At 41.8% G+C, this 19,990-nt stretch overlaps 2 protein-coding genes across 2 annotated transcripts; one reads left to right on the top strand and one right to left on the bottom strand.

Moving 5' to 3' along the window:
- The first annotated feature begins 1,215 nt into the window (after nt 1-1,215).
- Nucleotides 1,216-15,460, top strand: hnrnpub (heterogeneous nuclear ribonucleoprotein Ub). The gene is made up of 14 exons (XM_071920032.2): nt 1,216-1,829; nt 3,265-3,379; nt 5,604-5,683; nt 5,961-6,100; nt 6,430-6,529; nt 7,144-7,256; nt 7,763-8,026; nt 8,242-8,361; nt 8,741-8,869; nt 8,985-9,153; nt 9,528-9,809; nt 10,167-10,444; nt 11,740-11,886; nt 12,660-15,460. The coding sequence occupies exons 1-14, from the start codon at nt 1,361-1,363 to the stop codon at nt 12,708-12,710; spliced, it is 2,457 nt and encodes an 818-aa protein (XP_071776133.2). The 5' UTR covers nt 1,216-1,360; the 3' UTR covers nt 12,711-15,460.
- A 1,904-nt stretch (nt 15,461-17,364) lies between these two features.
- Nucleotides 17,365-19,774, bottom strand: lft1 (lefty1). The gene is made up of 4 exons (XM_071920055.2): nt 19,510-19,774; nt 19,056-19,302; nt 18,310-18,549; nt 17,365-17,689 (listed from the first exon to the last, which is right to left on the bottom strand). Exons 1-4 carry the CDS (start codon nt 19,772-19,774, stop codon nt 17,365-17,367), a joined length of 1,077 nt encoding a protein of 358 aa, XP_071776156.1.
- Nucleotides 19,775-19,990: the final 216 nt, after the last annotated feature.

Genomic DNA, 19,990 nt, shown 5'->3' with positions numbered 1-19,990 from the left:
GTAAAAAACAAATATTTTACTCATGGTAGGCCTATAGGAATTATTGGCCAAACTGAGAGGCTGGAGACACTTGCTCAGTGGTGGAGTGATGACAGTGGCACACTGGAGAGGAGGGAGCGCACACTGGCAGACACTATCTTCATACAGTTATTGAATTAACTTTTGCATTTATTATATTCTCCTCAGGGAGGCAGTAAGGAGCAACTCCTCAAACACCCAAAAGAAAAGACTGGATGTACAGTCTATGGTTGTGGACTAATTTCAAGCGCAAATGTTTTTGGTTTTGTTTTTTCCTTTTGCAACCTGATGCTTATAAACGCAATCATTAAACCACACACCCATTCAACAGCTTATTAGGCAACTGAATTGTGCGTCTTCCTGCTACAGAATTTGTCAGTCCATATACTTAGTCTGCATGGGCGTGGAGACTGCGCAGCGAAAAATCACTGCAATATTCCTATATAATATTCCTATATGAACTTAAAGCATGTCTGTGGTGCTCAAGTGAGTTTATACTGAACTTATTCCTACTTGATATTTCTATCTCCTGGCGTCAATATAATAGTCCTCAAAGCAAAAACCAATCATATTTCCACATTATTTTCCCTTAGAAGACCCCATCTTCATATAACTTGCATCTCTTTGATATTAGGCTACTTACTACATTAATTGACGTCCGTAAAATAATCGTGCTTGACGGTATTTTATATCTTATATGGTCACATTATATTATAATATTCCTACACGATAATGTAGGCTATAGGCTGTGGCATGTTTTACTCATAGTAGCTGCATGATATGCTATGAAGTTTTGTTATGATATTTGCATAATATCCTAAAGTGTATTAAGTGATTACTATAGTTCTTTGGGATACAATAGTGGATACACACTCCACAAATAAAAGTGGGTAAACAGACTTTAGGTAGGTTTACCCGCCACTACATCCCTATAGGCTACAGCTCAATCATATCCTGTGTATTTTTTGTGGTAAATATGATTTCTCCCTTTTCTTCCACATTTATCCTACTTCTTCCACAGCTCAAAGCTTGCTCTGAGATTTTTTTGTGTTTTAGTGTGATTAAAATGCACGGCTGTGACAGATGGCCCTCGAGTAAAAAAAACTGCCTGCGCTGCTCTCAGGGTCATTACGGTAACAGACGTCATCATCCTCCCCCACACCGCCCGCTAAGCAGAGCTCTTTTTTTTTGCCGGTGAAAAGGGCTAGGAACGCGGCTGCCATTTGGCGCAGTTTGAACTACATCCGCTAACAAAGGCGTCCTGTTATTTATTTATCGTGTTATTTGTGGATTTTATTTAACATAAACAGTAGCACGTACACATTTGTCGTTAATATTCGCCATGAGTTCTATCAACGTGAAAAAATTGAAAGTAAACGAGTTGAAGGACGAGCTGAAAAAGCGTCAGCTGTCGGACAAGGGGCTGAAGGCCGAGCTGATGGACCGCCTGCAGGCCGCGCTGGATGAGGAGGCCCTGGCCGGAGACTCTCCGCTAGACCAGGAGCCAGCGGACGAGGGTTTTGGTCCGGCCGCTGACCAAGAAGGCATGGGAGAGGAAGAGGAGGGCGAAGGAGAAGAAGGCCCGGTTGAAGAAAGCATGGAGGCCAACGAAGAAGAGGAAGAGGAGGAGGAAGAAGAAGAAGAAGAGGAGAATGGAGATGGCGGTGATGTCGTTGCGGAGGACGAAGAGATGGGTGAGGGAGAAGAAGAAGACGAGGAGGAGGAGATGGATCCCATGCTTAAGGGCGATGTGGACGACATGGAGAAAATAGACACAGAGGACGGTGAGCCCGGAGACCAGGCTGCTGAGGGTGAGTCGACTGGGTTGGTTCAGAAAATGTGACTGGCTGGATGGACTGTGACTGGGTGTCAGTTTTGCAATGCCGCTGGAGCCGGGTGGGGAATGATTGAATGCGTTACAATGGAGCGTCCATGTTGAGCCAGATAGCGTGACCTCGCTAGGCTAGCTAGCGGTCGCCACAAATTGTAGCCAGTCAGCTAGCTTAGTATCGGTAACCAATTCAGTTAACCTAGCTAAATATCGATAGCCAGCCCGCTAACGTTAGCTTTAGTAGTGGTAAATCGTAAGCTAACGTCGTCTAGCTACGATTCCATTGTGAGACAGTGAGAAGTAAACTATCTAGCTAGGTAGCTTAGCCAACGGCTTTTCGTTTCGGTTGGTTAGCATGTTAGCTTGCCAGCTAACGTCATGGTATTAGCTGACAAGCTACATTTCTTTGTGTCTGCGGTGCAGTGCTAGCTAGCTGGCTAGCCGGTTAGCTAGTCCAGTTGTTCCCATATTGATCCCCAGAAAAAATAGATTGTTTCATATGAACAATATTCCACTAATTAGACGTTGGCATAGTAAGAAAATGTATAAGAATGGCCACTGATCATAGATTTTCCTGTCTCCACTGTTAGCCCCAACCTACAGTATGGACACTTCTGTAGTTACAAATTAACAGTAGTATCTAATAAAATCTCATCAGGTAGGCCTACGTGATCCTTGGGATGAAATGTCTTCAAATAGGTGACTGTGGCATAATGTGTATTGATTTAGGAGTATTTGACATTAAAAGGTCTGGGAACTCCTGAACTAGCTAACCTAAGCTATCCAGAAGATGTTCAAATCGAGACGAGATAAGGCAGGTGTTTGTCTAGGTTACACGTGGTAAGTTTGTCCGTGGTTTGAATGGAAAACGTCAGCTATTTTGTCAGACGACGATAGAAAAGAAGAATTCCCAATAAATAGATTAGCCAACCTAGTAATTACTCAAGCTAAGATGGGGGAAGGGGGTCAGTGCAGGTCTAGGCAGGTTTCCCCTTTTCCTTGCATGATGCATTTGTCCCAGACAATAGACTTGTCCCCTAGAAAAAAAACTATACCCAAGTCTCTTTGAAAACAGTCTATTTTAAGCCCTTGATTTCAGGGTTATTGTCCCCGTTCTTTATTTTGCAGTGATTGTTTTCCCAATCCCAGCAAACACTGTTGTCATAATGTTCACTTGGACCAGCTTACATTGTAACTACTATCTGGTCATTAGAACTGTTATAATTCATGGACTTTGATTGTCTTATATTAAGTGTAACCATGAGGTGTTACCTCTTAGTTAATATAACAATAATAATGGTCGACACATTGTAATTAATGAACGGGCTTTGTGGGCCAGAACCCCACTGCCAGTCCGACCTCTCTCTCTCTCAAAAAGGAGCACCTCATTCTATATCTTTGTTTTATTTCCAAAGGGGATGCGGACAAAGACACGAATGCTGATCAGAAGAATAAGAAGGGTGTTAAGAGACGCCGGGAGGAACATGGAAGGGGCTACTTTGAATTTATTGAAGAGAACAAATACAGCTGGTAAGGATGGGACAGAGCAAAAATGGCCTTCGGCATCCCTGAAGCGCCATCCATAGCTTTGTTGAACTGTATTGGCTTTAAGTGCCAATGCACCTAACTAGCAAGTCAAAAACCCTCATTTTCAAGTATTATACCATTTATTAATAACTTTACTTTCACACATGTTTTGAGGGTCATCCCTGACTACTTAAAGAACCTTACCATTTACCTTTTGCAGTGCCCACTCACATTGTGTCTTTAATGGACTGCATTCTGTAGCAGAAGTGCATCTATCAAGTCTCTATGAATTTTTACATCTGTTCCTCATGCCACTTATTGTTTGGAAAGCCCATTGTGTCCTCAAGGTGAATCAAGGCTGCTCAAAGAGAACCCAGAGGGAAGTAGCAGATGTGCACTTTTGAAGGGAGGGAGGGTGGGGGAGGAAAAGAGGAGGGAGTGGAGGAAGGGTCCACCGCTGCAGAGTAGCACACAAGGATGTAGCAAAATTTTCCAAAGTGTTTTGGAACGTCCACGGAAGAATTCGCTATTGACCGTCCATCGTTCGGCCTCGCACTGATGTATCTTCTTCTTTTCTTTTTTTTAAGTTGTTTTACTGGTTGTATGATGTCAAAATGCTATTTCTGTCCCACGTATCATGTCTTGTGTGTATGTGATCATGTACGAGAGTGTGAATGCATGTGTTTTACGAGTCTCCTTTCTTCCCCTGCGCAGGTGACATCATGCATGGTGTGTGTGTGTGTGAGGGTGTATGTGTGTGTATACATGTACCTACTTCTTGGTCAGTGTTTTGTTTTCATTGCGCTATTGACTCAGTGTGGGGAGCGACTGGTAGGAAGCGGCGTCTGTCTACGGTTCTTGCGGACATCAGCTGTCTTTTTTTTTTTCTTTTTTTTTTTTCCATCTCAATAAACAAGTCTGGGATTTTTAACAGTTTTCTGTACCGGACCTAGATTGAGTCGCCCAAGGACCCAGGATAATTAGAACATGTTGGCATTGCTGTCTCTTTTCAGGGCTGTGATTTTGTTTTGTTTTTTTCCTCCAGTTTTTTCCCCCCCAGAATTTCATGCGGTTGACGATAGCTTCCCTTCATTTCCAATGGAGATTCCAGTTTTTCCTGCTTTTGCCCATCACCCCTGTTTTTTCCCCCTCCCTGATAACATCCCGGTGCTTTAATTTGCCCTGTGTGCAATCAAAGGCCCCCCAGGCAGTTACAGGCCTGTAGAGCCACTTCTGCCAGCCTGTGTGTGTGTGTGTGTGAGACCTGCTGGCTGGCTGCATTGACCATATGCTCCAGCTCAGACAGAACATGGCCGTTCTCCCATGTTACCATAAATCTCCCCACGGCAGCCATTTGTAGATCGCACAAGGCTGTTTGAGGATAAACAAGATGACAGACTCGGGGAGGTGTTTAGTCTGGAATAAATAATGGAGACAGGATGATGAACCCCAAATCTGATTCTGCCTAAATAATTATTTTATTCTACCGTACTTTATCATTCTCACACTTGAAGCAATGATCTACACTACACACAGCATTCTAATTGACTTTATTGGATTATTGGACAATATTTTGACAAGTTTCTTAAGTGTCCACAAGGGATTTTGGTATCAAATTCAATCTACAGAGTTGGTAAGTTGCTGTAGTATTTCATTTTGGCACAAATTCATGGCCTACTCCTGTTACACATTGACTCCTCATTTCAGTTAAGTATGGAACTATCTTGTACTTTATAGTTACACAGGACAGTTTGAGGTAGTCATGACCTTTTCAGTGAGGATCCTACACACAGGGAGTTAAATATAAAGACACCCATTGTTACTGGGACTGACCCCACAGCAATCTCAGAAACCATAAACACTGAAAGGGGAGAGGTCTGCTTTGATTTTTATCGTTTTCACCCACCGGTAGCCTTGCACACTACGGCTAGCGGAGGTGTTTTCTTTCTGTGTCTCTCTCTAGTTTTAGATTTCGCTGGATACTGCAAGGTAAGTGCTGTCTGCCACGGCTGACAATAAATCTAACTATCCAAAAAGCTTGAAGGCTCACGCCTGCCGGATTTTCTGTTTTGTATTCTCTGTTCCCCCAGTCTGTCTCCCCCCCCCCCTCTATCTGTCTCTCCCCCCATGTTTTTCAGCAGGTGGTACCCAAGTCACCTTTACAGGCTCCATGCAGCTACATTGACCTCTGACTCCTCTAACTGACTGGCTGTGCTCTCTCTTTCAGGGCCTCGTTCAAGTCCCCCGTGCCGCCCCTGGAGGAAGAGGATGAGGAGTTTGACGACACAAAAGTCTGCCTGGATGCTTGTGAGTATTACCATACCTAAATGTGACAATTTACTATAACCATGGAAATTAGTTTATTTCACATTTATTTGACCTAGTTGGTTATCCAAAATCTTATTTGCGTGGGAGGCCTGGCCAAGAACGAAACGGCAACATGGAAGTTTTAAACAGCTAGTACATTATCAATATCATGTTAAATTTACTATGTATGGCATCACATTGACTACCATGGTAAAGGTTTTAGTTAACCATTTCACTTGGACACAGATTTATTTGTGTGTGTATTTGTGTACTCTAGACAACTGCGACCTGCACTTCAAGGTGTCGCGGGACCGTTACAGCGCCTCCTCTCTCACCATGGAGAGTTTTGCTTACCTCTGGTCAGGAGGCAAGGCCAGCTACGGCGTGAAACACGGCAAAGTCTGCTTCGAGATGAAGGTAAAGCCAACCCCTCTCCAATTGTAAAGTTTAGTATGCGGGTCTTTGGACACGCATACTAAAGAGATTTTCTGTTTTCTTGCCCTACTCTACCATGCTTTTTTTGGTGTGTTTGATTCATGATTATATTCCTGAACGTTAATAATAATAATACCTCATGTAGCGCTAAACTAGCAGAGTTTACAACATGCTCATAAAATATAGAAATGGTAAAAAAAAAAAGATAAAATTCAAAAGGCCTTCAAAGTTACCATTTGTGTCATCGCATATGGACTAGTGGACATGGATACTGACACTTTTTGCTCATGTGTTTTGCGTCATGTCAACAGATCACAGAGAAGATTCCAGTGAAGCACATTTCCAGTAAGAACATGGACATCCATGAGGTGCAGGTGGGCTGGTCCCTGGCTACTGGCACTCTGCTCCTGGGTCAGTATCTATATTTCCTCTGTAGTCTTTCTCTGTAAGCCTTATATCGTTGGTTTTTCCACTTCCACTTTGGCAATCCATGCACGTAGATGCCAAGTCTCAAGTCAGTCTTAACTGAGTTATCCAATTCCCTCTATGCACACTACTTGGTTTTTAAAGACAAAGTTGGTGCCCAAGTTTAAGCTGTGATGGAATGCTAAAATTCATATAAACTGAATACTTGAGCTTTCTTGCATTCATTGGGTGCCTGCATAGTAAGCAAACCCAGTATTAAAACATGGCTAAATCAATAAACGGCACTTAAAATGTATGCATGAAGACAGGTGAAATCAGATGAGGAAAAACTTGAGGTTGATGTGCTTTTTAACAAAGAAGAATATACTTAAAGATCCCTCTAGTGGTGTATGGACAGCATGACATGTAAATGTAAAATGGCTCCACTAACCACGATGCATTATACTAATGGTGGCCTATTACAAACACAAATAATTCACTCCCACACACACTATTACATTGTCCTAATGACTCATACCTAATGTCCTAATGCAGAAATGCCGAACTGTCTGTTAATTGTCACGAAAGTAATGTTTTTTCTTTTTTCCATACATTTTTAGGTGAGGAGGAGCACTCATACGCCTACTCTGGGAAGGGCAAGAAGACCACCAACTGTGTGACAGAGGACTTTGGAGAGACCTTCGAGGAGAATGACGTCATCTGCTGCCTTATTGTAAGACACCCTCAGATTCAGTACTACTTTTTTTTTTTTTTACTATGTAGACAAAATGGAAGCCAAGTCATTAAAAAACAGTAACAACATATGATCATTTAAAAAAAAAAAATAAAGAGGGGCAGATTTCTAATGTGTACAGGTGAGATTAAAAAAATATATAATCTATCATTCTCACAGGACATAACCAATAGACCAAATTTGATATAACTATCCCATATGTTGTATATCTAGGAGGTGTGCCCTAACAGAAACTTATCTGAGATGTTAGAGGAAAAGGCTATTCTGTACAATACAAGTATTGTATTAATATTATCAGAAAGAACAAATCCACATACAAAATCACAAAAAACTGGGAAGTATAATTTAATTTGTATGGATGAATGTGGCATATGTGCCATTTTTCTATCATTTCAAAACCTGATGATTGTTTCTTTTGAATCAATTATAAAATCGCACATCAGAGCATTACTTGCATCTTACAAGTCTGTTTTGCCTTTCCTCAGGACTTTGAGGGAGAAGAAGTAGAGATGTCCTTCTCCAAGAACGGCGGGGAGCCGGCGGCAGCGTTCCAGGTCGGTAAGGACTCTCTGAACGACCAGGCCCTCTTCCCCCACGTCATCTGCCACAACTGCGCTGTGGAGTTCAACTTCGGCCAGATGGAGACTCCCTACTTCCCTCAGCCCGAGGGGTTCACCTTCCTGCAGCAGATCGCCGTGGACGAGCGAGTCCGGGGGCCCAAGGGACCAGAGACCAAGGCCAACTGCGAGGTAAAACGCACTGACCGTAGACATCATAGTTTGTAGCAGAGGCATGATTGTCGTCTTCTCAATTTAAAGTCATTTGTTTGGTAGATTTGCCTTTTTGGGGGATTGCAGCCATATAATGCAAATTAATTTCCTTGGTAAATATTCCTGATTTCCTGACTTTTTCTAGATAATCATATTGATCCTTTCCCCCCCCTCTTTTTTTTCATCTGTCATAGATGATAGTGATGGTCGGCCTGCCAGGCTCAGGGAAGACCACATGGGTGAAGAACCACGTCCAGGAGAACCCTGGGAAATACTACATCCTAGGCAGCGACACCATCGTGGAGAAGATGATGGTCAGTACTGATGATTATTTTTGGTAGCGCTAGAAATAAGACTGTGCTTGGAAGATAAGTGGCAGGAGGGTGGCCAAGTAGTTGGATCAACCATTCTGTAACCAAAAATCTCAGGGTCAGTCCTCGAAACAGCCAGTATATGCACATCAAGAGTCATGAACCCTTTGAACCCCCACCTGTTCACCAGCTTTAAGTCAGTTTGGATAGGAGCATCAACTAAATTGCTAAAATGTAAATTGAATAGATTTTGTGTACATCTGTGATATCCGTTTCTGTCCTGTCATCCAACGTCTAGCTTCTTTTGTAGCCCCAGTATGTTTTGTTTCATTGTTCAAATTGTGTATTCAATCAAATATTAATGTAATCTCATTTAATACAGATTGGCAGCTTGAAACGCCAGTCGAAGGACACTACAAAACTGACTGCCATTTCCCAGCGTGCACCACTCTTCCTGGGAAAGTTCATCGAGATTGCTGCTCGCAAGAAGAGGAACTACATCCTGGATCATGTAAGTGGCTATTCTTGATTCCACACACTGCTTGTGCCAATATCATACGGATATGAAATGTACCAAGACGGTCAAATCAAACATTAAAATCTGAGTATCATTCTTCTCTCCCCAGACTAACCTGTCCGCCCCAGGCCAGAAGAGGAAGATGTGTTTGTTTGCAGGCTTCCAGCGTAAAGCCGTGGTGGTTTGTCCTTCTGACGACGACTACAAGCAGAGAGCCCAGAAGAAGGCCGAGAGCGACGGCAAAGAAGTGCCTGAGCACGCTCTCCTCAAAATGAAAGGTAATAAGGTGTTGCTTGCCCTTTTCTTGACAAGATTTTCCGCAGTATAGGCTCACATTTTTCACATTCACTGTGCATCTCTTTATGTCCTTATTTAATAAAGAATTAGTTGCAATGTTTTTGTGGGGTTTTTTTGTCCATTGTTTCGGATACCGATGGATGCATTTTATTTCATTTGATCACATTTTCACAAGTTCAAAAGCTTACTTTGTCTTTGCGGCACCATCCTGGGTTGTAGTGTAGAATTATCAGCTCATTTTGGGGGTTGAAGTTCCTGACAAAATAACTTTCTGTTTTATATGCTGATGCCTCTGTAGTTGCACATATATTGTGCATCCCTAGTCATGTTCTTGTTTGTTGTCCTCCCTTTACAGGCTTCTTCTCTCTGCCTGAGGAGGGAGAGAGCTTCAGCGACGTAACCTTTGCCGAGCTGCAGAAGGAAGAGGCTGGCAAGCTGCTTGAGCAGTACAAGGAGGAGAGCAAGACGGCCCTGCCTGCCGAGAAGAGGCCCAACCAGGGAGGCATGCCGCCGAAGAGAGGCGGTGGCCAGCGCGGCGGCGGCCGGGGAGGAAAGAACCAGTTCAGCCGCGGCGGAGGACCTGGACAGAGGGGCGGCGGCCGCGGAGGCTTCCAGAGCAGAGGCAACTTCAGAGGAGGTAGGGCGGACATTTTGTCTCTGCTGTGTGATAAAATGGGGGGTGGGGATGCAATGCCACTCAATAAGAAAATATTGATGTAACATTTGTGGAGTCTTAAATAATAATGCCAAAACTGTAATTTCAGGATGTTTTTCGTGTCAGAATGGTTCAGGATTTGTCCTCCCATTCCCAAAAAGAACAGATTTATCTATTATTGACAATACGTGTCTGTTAGCTTGACTCCAGTCTGTCTCCACTGAAATATCCAGTGAGACTGACATTAGCAAAGGCTGCAGTTGGGAGGCAGTAGTGTTGTATTCCAGTTTTGAAACGGGCTTTAAACCCTAACTTATATTTCCTCTTGTCTGTCTGTAGCTCCCGGCCCTCGCGGCGGCTTCAGCCGTCCGCCCCGCGGCTTCCTGCCTCCCCCAGCCTTCAGAGGAGGCTTCCCCAACCGCGGCAACTTCAACCGGGGTGGCGGCCTCATGCCCAGCCTGGGCGGGTCCCCCAGAGGCGGACCAATGAGGGGTAACATGGGTCCTAGGGGCGGGTCCATGAATAGAGGCGGCCCAATGAACAGGGGGAACATGAGCAGAGGAGGTGGAGGCAACATGAACCGGGGAGGCGGTGGAAGCAGGGGCAACTTCAACCAGGTGGGTTTGATAATAAGACTGATACATGAATTACCTAAATCCACAGGTAAAAAAAAAACATTGGTTGCTTGGCATAATATTGAGAAATGTTGGAGACTAGGGATGCAAATTTTAATAAATTTTCTTAATCGATCGTCAGCCACGTTAATGACCAATTAATCAATTAATCATTATGTAAAAAAACAGAAAATAGAAAATACAAAATGTGTGTTTTTACACCTGTCTTTAGGCCTACTCAACAAGTTAATCAACCAAGCATAATTCAAGAGATTAACTAGTCGGGATTAATTGTTTAGTGTTAAAGGGTAACTTCGGTATTTTTCAACCTGGACCCTATTTTCCCATCTTTTTATGTCTAAGTGACTAAAGGGGACAACAATTTTTTAAATTGGTCCAGTATTGAGCGAGATCGCTTCAGCCAGCAGCCGCGAAATCCGGTCCGTGTGTAACTTCCTGCAACAACTCAACTTGAGCGAGACTTGGTTACACACAGACCAGATCAAGCGAAAGGTAAAGAAAAACGTTTAATTTCTCTGTAGGGTCCTTTCCATAATGTTGTCAGACACTTATAATAACAATCTGAGCCTGTCAGTGGCAAAAACAAGCACTTTTAGTGGACGTACATTGACGGTGCGATTTGCCCCGTCGGATTACATTGCAGCTCGTTTCGCGGCTGCCGGCTGAAGCGATCTCGCTCAATACTGGACCAATTTCAAAAATTGTTGTCCTCTTTAGTCACTTAGACACAAAAAGATGGGAAAATAGGGTCCAGGTTGAAAAATGCTTAAGTTACCCTTTTAATTACTTGTCTTAACATTGTGTCCAATGGAACCCAACTGGTGGAATATGCAATGAAGTCTCTGCACTGCACTCATGTTAATGTTTAGTGTTGAGCAGTGTTAGAATTGTCCGATTTTAAAAAGTATCAAGTTACTCTTTACAAATACCGTTAACACATGCTACATAGTTCAGAGAAAATGTGGATTTTTTTTTTTTTTTTTTGAGTAACGTGAAGTTAAATTGCGCCCTCATGGTGGTAAATGATTTCAGCAGAAAACAGCCTACATTGTCAATTAATCAGTTAATATATGCTTGATCAGTCAAATTCTTAACGGTGATTAATCCATCATCGATTTATCATTAACATCACTATTGGAGACCTATATTCTGTTGTTTTTTAACTTTTCAGCTTCATTTTTCTGGTTGTATGGATCTTTAATCTTATTTTAACTGCAATTAAAAGCTCTTACAAAGTTGTGAATTTAACTTGCTTTTCTCCTTCTCTTCCTATGTAGTTCCAGCAAAGAGGCGGTAACCGTGGCAACTTTGGCAACAAGAATAGCAACTTTGGCAACAGCAGGAATGGTGGCAACTTTGGCAACAGGAACGGCAACTTTGGCATGGACAAGGCCCAGGCCTTCAACCAGAGCTGGCAGCAAGGGGTCAGTATTACTGCAGCATCACATCACACCAGAGCTCCAAGTACAGATCCATATCTGTGCCGGTGTTTACAAATGATAATGTAAATGTAAACAATTTAAACCTAAAATGCATTTAAGACTCATTTATCGCTCTTTTCCTGTCAGTTGTTTGAATTGCTTATTCAGTTAATTTGATGGTGAGCAAAGCCAATACAGGTTGACTGTGGCTCAGCAGAAGGAGTCATACTTCATTTTCAGATTGTTCCTTTATCTAAACAATATCACTCATTTAGAACTTTTTTTTTTTTTTTTAATGACCCTTTTTCTTTATTGTGAAATACTGTCCATATGAGTGTGTGAGGTTTTTCAGACTAACGGCTGGGGAAGCTGATTACTGAATGTCACACTGATGCATTACTTTAGACAGTCAAAAATGAAGGTATTGAGACAGTCACCTTAACATTTTTTTTTTTTGCTGTTGATCCATCTATGGTCTAATATGAATTTTCCGTGAGGATATAAATAAGGAAACAATGGTTTGTGGATTTGAGAAAAATAAATTAAGGCCTTAATTTTTGAAAATGAATGGATGGCCTTGAAAGTAGCAGCAGTTTTAAATTGAAGGATTTCACCAGGATTTCTTCACTTGACAAGATCAGGAGTGGGACGAAATGAGGCCTCTGTGATGCTGAATTTCGACCAGTGTCATGCTTTCTGCCTTTTCATGCCTTCTTAACCTGCATTTTGCCTCATGTATGTGACTAAACTTTGCGTCTCATGTGTGTCCTGTGCAGTTCTGGAACCAGAAGCCATGGAGCCAGCAGTACCAGCCCGGGTATTACTAAGAAACTCTGTTCTAACGGACTGGTGGCCGACACTGAGACCCACCGCTAGCCACGGAACATCCCTCCGCCCCGCTTTTGTTTTGTTTTGTTTTTATTTTTCTTGTCCTAGAACCCACTTTTAAAAAATTTAAACCTACCAACCGACGACGATGACTTAAGCGATATGGAGCAACAACATTCCACATCAGAGAGGAGACCAGGCTATACAAGTCTCTTTGAAGCTTTATATATATATATATATGAATATATACATGTACAACGTGGGTTCAGTCTCATTCAATCATCTGTTGTTTTTTTTTTTTTGGTTGTTGTACATTTTATGATTTTTTTTTTCCACCACTTTTAAATCACATGCTTTTAAAAGAAAAAAAAAAGAAAAGAATCTCATGTTTGGAGCATCAGGAACCAGAAACATGTTGCCGGCCCGGCAGATGTTAGGAAAGTTTTTCAGGGTTGTGCATTTTATCTGTGCTGTGATTTTTTTTTTTTTTTTTTTTTTTTTTATATTACGAATTGTAAATATTTGTGTTTTTTTTTTTTGTTTTGTTTTTTGCTTAGTTTTATTTGTATGAGAAGTTTAAGAAACGCAGTAATGATTGAAAGGAACTCTGGCTTCTTAAGAAGTGCGGTAGCTGATCTAATATTGTTAGACTGTACATGTAGAGTCCACTGTCAACAAAACAGTTGAATTGACGCAGCAGTTGAATTTAAGCAACTATTTGGTTTTTGTCTTTTGTTCCCACTATCAAGCCTGTAACCTAAACTCCATAGACGTACAATAAACAACTCGTTGGCTTTTTTACATCTCTTACTGGCTTATGACTTTTGATTCAGTTCAAAGGTGCGTAAAGGACCTTTGAATGGGCGATGGCCTAGTTTGCTACTTCAAACGATAAGGACATCAGCCCCTCTCCGGCCCCAGTTGACACCTCATTAGTCAAGTATTCCCTTCATGTGTCCCGTCTTTGATACACCGTTTCTAGTACCTTTAGGTATTCTAATGCATATCGCTTTGAGAAAGTATTTTGGCCAAGCCATTTTTTTTAAGGATATGAGTAAGCCATTTTAGTACTGCATTATGCCTTTAATTTGTTAAATAATGCTTTTAATTTATATGTCTTAAAATTAGGGCACTGACTACGCTTGGTTCTCAGGTGTATGTTGGAGAAAATTGTGGTTCCTAGTTTGAGTATCTTGTCTAAAGGTTCCTTAGTGTGGTAGAGTTGTGACAAAACAATTAGCATTGAATTAGTGCAATGTATCGAGGAAAAAAAAACTAAAAATGAGGCACGTCCAACAGGACCACACAATAGCATTTTACAGTGTTGCATGTATATTTTCTATGTTTTATATTACCGCAATGATTTCTTTTTTTTTTTTTTTTTAATGAATAGAGATCTGAGGCTAGTTTAGCACAAAAGGGTCGAGACAGGCTGGGTGGCAGCAAGGATTCACGGTGGCTCATTTTCACCAGCAAACCAAAGGGCTACACAATGTCACAACACGTTCACAATCAACACCACTTACCAGGGTCGGGTCCGTTCATGAATGAACTCAATTTCAATTCAGCCGAGGAATTGGAATTGGAAAGAACCTGCAGGAAACAGAATTGGAATTTCAGAAAGTCGGAATTTAATTCAATGAAATTCCATGTTTTGATTTTTCTTACCACATATCTGAGATTACAAGTAGTGTTATATATTATCAATACTGAATAGCATAAAATGTTAAAGGGATGTTTCAGGTGGTATTTGATGTGTAACATGTAATCGTACTACATACATTATGATTGAATGTATTTGATTTGTTTAGCTGTCTATTTGATTTAGAATGTTTAGCGAGTCGAGACAAACTCTCAGAAGTGGAATTTCATGGAATTCAATTCTGTTTCCTGTCATTCCAATTCCAATTCACATTCTGTTTCCTCAGAGCTGGGTGACATTCCAATTCCAATTCCATTTCCAATCTAACTCCAGGAATTGAAGTGGAATTGACCAAGCATCCTCAGTTCAGTTCATGAATGGCCCCTGACTCTGCCACTTAACAGCTTGCAAAACCTTTGAGACAGACGAGAAAAGAAGCTGAGAATTAACCGTTTTCAACTTTAAGAAAAAAAACAAAAACAAAAGGACCCTGTGTTTGGAAGCACTTCAGAGATACATATTGGTGACTTTGTGGCCCTGCAAATGATGGCAGCTCCTCATTTTACAGCTCATAATGTGTCACACCACATTATTCTGGCAGAGGACACCCACCAGTGTTTCTACAGCTTGTGTCGCAGCGCTAGAAAAACAGAAACATCAGGCCCACTAATGTCCAACCAGAAGTTCTAATCGTTAGAGTAGATCAGGCAAAAGATGGTGTTTGGTGTGTCCATTTTTTTTACCTGCCCATGTTGATTATTTAATGAACATGTATATAGCTCACCACTATTTCAACCATGCATGAATGTTCATTAATTGACTTCAGGTAATGCTGTGTTGTGATTATGAAAGTGTTAGTTTGCCCGACTACTGGTATATGATGAACTGTCGATATATTTAAACTTTTGGAGAGTTTCCGCCCTCCCGTTTTATTGTACTGGATGCATAAACTTTAGCAGGTTGCAAGTATTGAGTTTGCAGTATAGTCTATAATAATAATAATAATAATAATAATGAAACAGACACACTATATTTTTATCGCTTTATGTTGCAGGTTGTATATCAGGTGTTTTATTAAACCAACAGCGCAAAAGCTTTGAGACTTTCTGACATTTGTTGTCTTTTCTATCCGACAATTTTTTGATATTTGTGTTCAAACTTTGGATTGTTTTTTGCTTTTTGCTTTTTTAAATTTCGTCTCAACTCTATTAAAGTAAAAAGAAGCTGATAAAGAATGAGCTTGTGATTTATTATATTTTTGAATAATTCAGCAGAATCACCCTGCTTTATAATGAAGCACTAGGAATAATTTCTTCCTGTGACATTCATTTTTTTCTTCCCAGTGCCACCTGAGTGTTTTCTATTCACATGCTGGAGGTCTATGGGGGGGAATCCACTTCCCCTCCAGACAGACAGCTTGACTTTGCCTATAGGCCACATGTTTGCCTCCATCAGCAGCATATTAGTGAATGACAAGACCCCCCGCTCAGACAGCAAACAGGGCATTAGGTATTGGCCCTGATTACCAATGTTTGGCCCGGTCTACATCTGCTAAGCCTGATGTAAACAGATGAAGACCTATTCTAGGTTAATGTGGATTGACTTCATGTTTCTCTGTATGTGGCCGTGTCGCTTCATCCCACTGTCAATATGCCAATACACACACCGAGGGCCGGTTACAAGTGTGTTTACCCATCATTGTCAGTGACAGTGTAGCCTCAGTGTAGCAAGTGTCATAAGTCATTAGCAAGGGGGGAAGTAACTAATTCCATTTACTCAAGTTACTGTGATTGAGTAGCTTTTTTTGTGTGCTTGTACTTTTCTGAGTATTTTTCAAAGTCAGTAATTACTTTTACTTAAGAACGGTTTTACTGAAATATTGTACTTCACTACATTTTAAATCACATCCATTACAGAGTATAGATTTTGTCTCTCCATGAGCAACAGAAACTGGATCATCATACACTGACAAATTGTGGAGCCATTCAGCAAAGAAGAGAAATCTGCCTTTACTTTGATTGTGCACTTTATTTTGTCATTTCCAAATTTTCCAATTTAAAGGAATCAAGTTTGAACTCTGTCCACTTGTCCTTTTAGAACTGCACATCTAACAATGTTCTTTTCTAAAAAAAAAACAAAAAAAGTAGTACCTTTTACTCTGAGTACATGTTAAATGAGCCACTACCAACCTACTTTTACTTAAGTAGATTTTGACACCAGTACTTTTACTCCTACTTGAGTAAAATATCAGCAAAGTAACAGTAGTTCTACTTGAGGAGGACATTACTCTTTCCACCACTGGTCATTAGGCAAATGTATTTGCTCTGCAGTACAATTTCCTATAAGTGTAAATAAAGAGGTGAAAGAGCCAGCTGTGCAGCTGCATGTGGCTCCATGTGAACTCCCTACAACATGAATGTGAATGGGCCTGCAGCAAGGAAGAGGAAGGACAGGAGGTGTAAATGAAACAAAATATTTTATTTTCCAAACATAAAATATGTCACTCATCCATACTATGTACAGCTTGAAAATATAACACATCTGAGATCAAATCAGACATGACTGATGAGGATTCAATACAACTCATACAATTGCAAAAAAAGATATCAAAATTCATTATATACAAAATATATTACAAAGTGCTTGTGGAAAAATATAGAGTTGGTTTGTGGCAGCAGGACTGACACTGCCTGCTGTCTCCCCGAGAATACCCATTTAAATAGAAAGTACTAGACGTGTTGTTTTAAACCATTATACATAGGATACCCTAACGAAAAATCACTATAATATTCCCATAATACTCCTATAGGGACTTACAGTGTGTCTGTGGTACTCTGTGGTGAATTCATAGTGACTTTATCATACTCGATGATATTGTCATCTTTTTATAGTGTCACTATAATATTCCTAAATCGTTCCTATAGGGACTGATGGTTTTCTGTGATATTTGCATAGCATCCTTCCTATAATGTATTATAGGATTACTATAGTCCTTTTCAGTGAGGGTAACTTCATACTATGGAAACGTTGTCCATCGTGCACGCGCACCTCTCTACAATCATGTTAGGGAATTCTGCCACTTCTATCTCGGTGTAGTCTCCCTTCTTGACCAGGTACATGATGGGTAACGGGGCGCTCTCGGCCACCGTGCACCGCCTCTCCCCGTAGCCGTAGTTACGCCTGGGCTGCTTGCAGCCTCCGGTGCATCTGAAGGCCTGGTAGCCGGCCGGTTCAATGATCCAGTACTGCGTCCAGGTGAGCGCGCGGAAGTTGATGAAGTGCTGCTCTCTGCAGCATGTGTCCTTGTTTTGATTCACCTCGCAGTCGCCACGAGAGCTGAAGAAGAAAGGACAAAGAGAGGGACTGTTAGGTGACTGTTGGGTGTCATTTGGGTATGGCAAGGTGTGGGCACTTGCTATAGTACATCTACATAGGTGAGTCCAAATTTTGATACTGTAGTTTTATCATTCTGATGGAGAGCAAAAATCTATTTAGTAGCCATATCTAAAAAAAAACAAAACAAAAAAAACAGCCATATCTATAGGCTAAGGGAAGCATTAAGGACCAACATCCTGTGTGTGTCTGTGCAAGATAGTTTGGTGACTTGAGTCTAAAAATATATCATATTGTCCATATTATGTATTGTCAGTCATCAATAATTGACTTGTTCCACTGTCTCTCCAGAAATGTAAGCTAGTATAATATATAGCTACCGGATAATTAATAAATATATATATATATAACTGAATTTGGAAGTTATGGTGGCAAATGATTGTCTACTAGACGCGGGAACTTGGCCATACCTTTGGGTTCAGATAATTGACGCCCCTGTGCCACACTACTACTCACACGCAACGGCGCGGATAATTAATGCAAATGGTGGAAAAAAGGAAAAAGGATATGGGCTAATTGTCACACTGATACAATATCCTGTATATCAAAGCGCGCGCCCTTACCCGTACTCTTCGAGGTTGAGTGTGTAGAGGATGAGCTCGGGCTTTCCCAAGGTGTTGTCCGTCTGGTCCTGGGTGGTAAAGTGGACACTCTTGGCCATCTCTGCCGCGTAGCTGCCAGGTCTCTCGCCCTCGATCCACACCTCCAGGTGCATAGGTGTCTTCTGCTGGGTCTTGGACCAATAGTGCACCGCCTGGGTCACATCAAAGCTCTTCCAGCCAGTCTCGTGAATGGGGATCAACCTAACACGCGAACACAGAGGGAGAGAGGGGCGATTAATTAAAAGAAATGTATCAGTTTATAGAACTCATAGTTCCGGCCCTCGCTTCTGATTGGTTGAGCCACGTTCGAAACCTTTAGGCCTTATAAAAACGTCTCAACTGTGAGTTAATCTAAATATTAATAGGCTACAGTGTACAAAGGCACATATTTTTTTTATGTTTTGATCATTGGTGCCATAATCCAGAGTGAGCAATCATATAAAAACCCAATTGAGATGTCAAAGATAATTACCGTTACTTATGTGTTGCTTAGCAACCACGTTGTTTGGTAACTATTCGAGAACTATATTACTAGGCGGAAGAATAAAATTTGATAACCCATTGAGGCCTTGATTAACAATGATTTCTGCTCTAAGGCCACTTTAAACACAAGTCACAAGATTTAAATCCTAAGAGAGAGACTATAATTTTTTGACAACACGTCACGAAAATCCAATTATTCACTTGAGTATCCTGTTCTCTCTTACCGTGAGTCCACCAGTGATGTCCGGTTGGATCCGTTGGGCAGCACCTCCACCCAGTAGATGCTGACTCTGGCGTTGTTGACGGGCCGGTGGCTCTTCCTCTCCGCCATGGAGCGCTTGTGGTAGGGAGCCCGCTTGTAGAGCTTCAGCTCCGCCATGTTCACCTCGCTGTTATCCGGGATCCTCGCCTCCATGTCGAACACCACGCGTTGCCGAGTGGTGTCAGAGTACACATACTCCCCAGAAATATCTAAATAAACAGGACATTTAAGCGATTAGGTGATTGTTTGGGTGGGAGCGATTCGGCGGCGCGTAAAACGGCCTTTGCTCACCAAGTGTCACAATTACGCATGGAAATATTTGCGTGATTCAACAGGTATCAGTGTCAAACCTAATTACACACGAATTCCAATCAGTTTCACCTAATAATTATTCAAATATTGGTAAAGGTTATTACCTGCATTGCCGGGGATCCCCCTCAGAATGCCCGCCAGGCTGGGCAGGGACCTGCGTTTCCTGCTGTGGTGCAGCTTCAGCATGGACATGTACTTGTTCTTGATATGCGCAGGAATAACCAGGTTCTCCAAATCCCTCTTGTGGATCTTCGGAACCTCGTCCAAGCCCAGTTTCTGCAGCAGCGCGTCCTTCATATCCTGGTGCGTAAAAGCCTTGGCGAGGGCGAGGAGAGCGGCGCACAGGACACAAGCGCGGAGGAAATCCATCAGTAAAACTTGAGTGGTCCAGCAGTGAAGGGAAGAAACAGCAGTACAGTAGCAGTCTGTTGCCCAGAGAGAGACAGTGTCCCTCTGACACTCCAGTGGCCCTTATATGCTTGTGGCCCTCCCAGTCGTTCGCACTTTGTCGATGGGGGTGGGGACCGTTATCAGAACAAAGGTGCGACAATAAAGCCCGTCCTAAACAGGATATCTAAGTGGCCA

Source organism: Centroberyx gerrardi, chromosome 18 (genome assembly GCF_048128805.1).
Source record: "Centroberyx gerrardi isolate f3 chromosome 18, fCenGer3.hap1.cur.20231027, whole genome shotgun sequence".
In the NCBI taxonomy this organism is placed as follows: Eukaryota; Metazoa; Chordata; class Actinopteri; order Beryciformes; family Berycidae; genus Centroberyx; species Centroberyx gerrardi.
The sequence above is the reverse complement of the archived record's forward strand: the minus strand, read 5'-3'. Positions and strand labels throughout refer to the sequence as shown.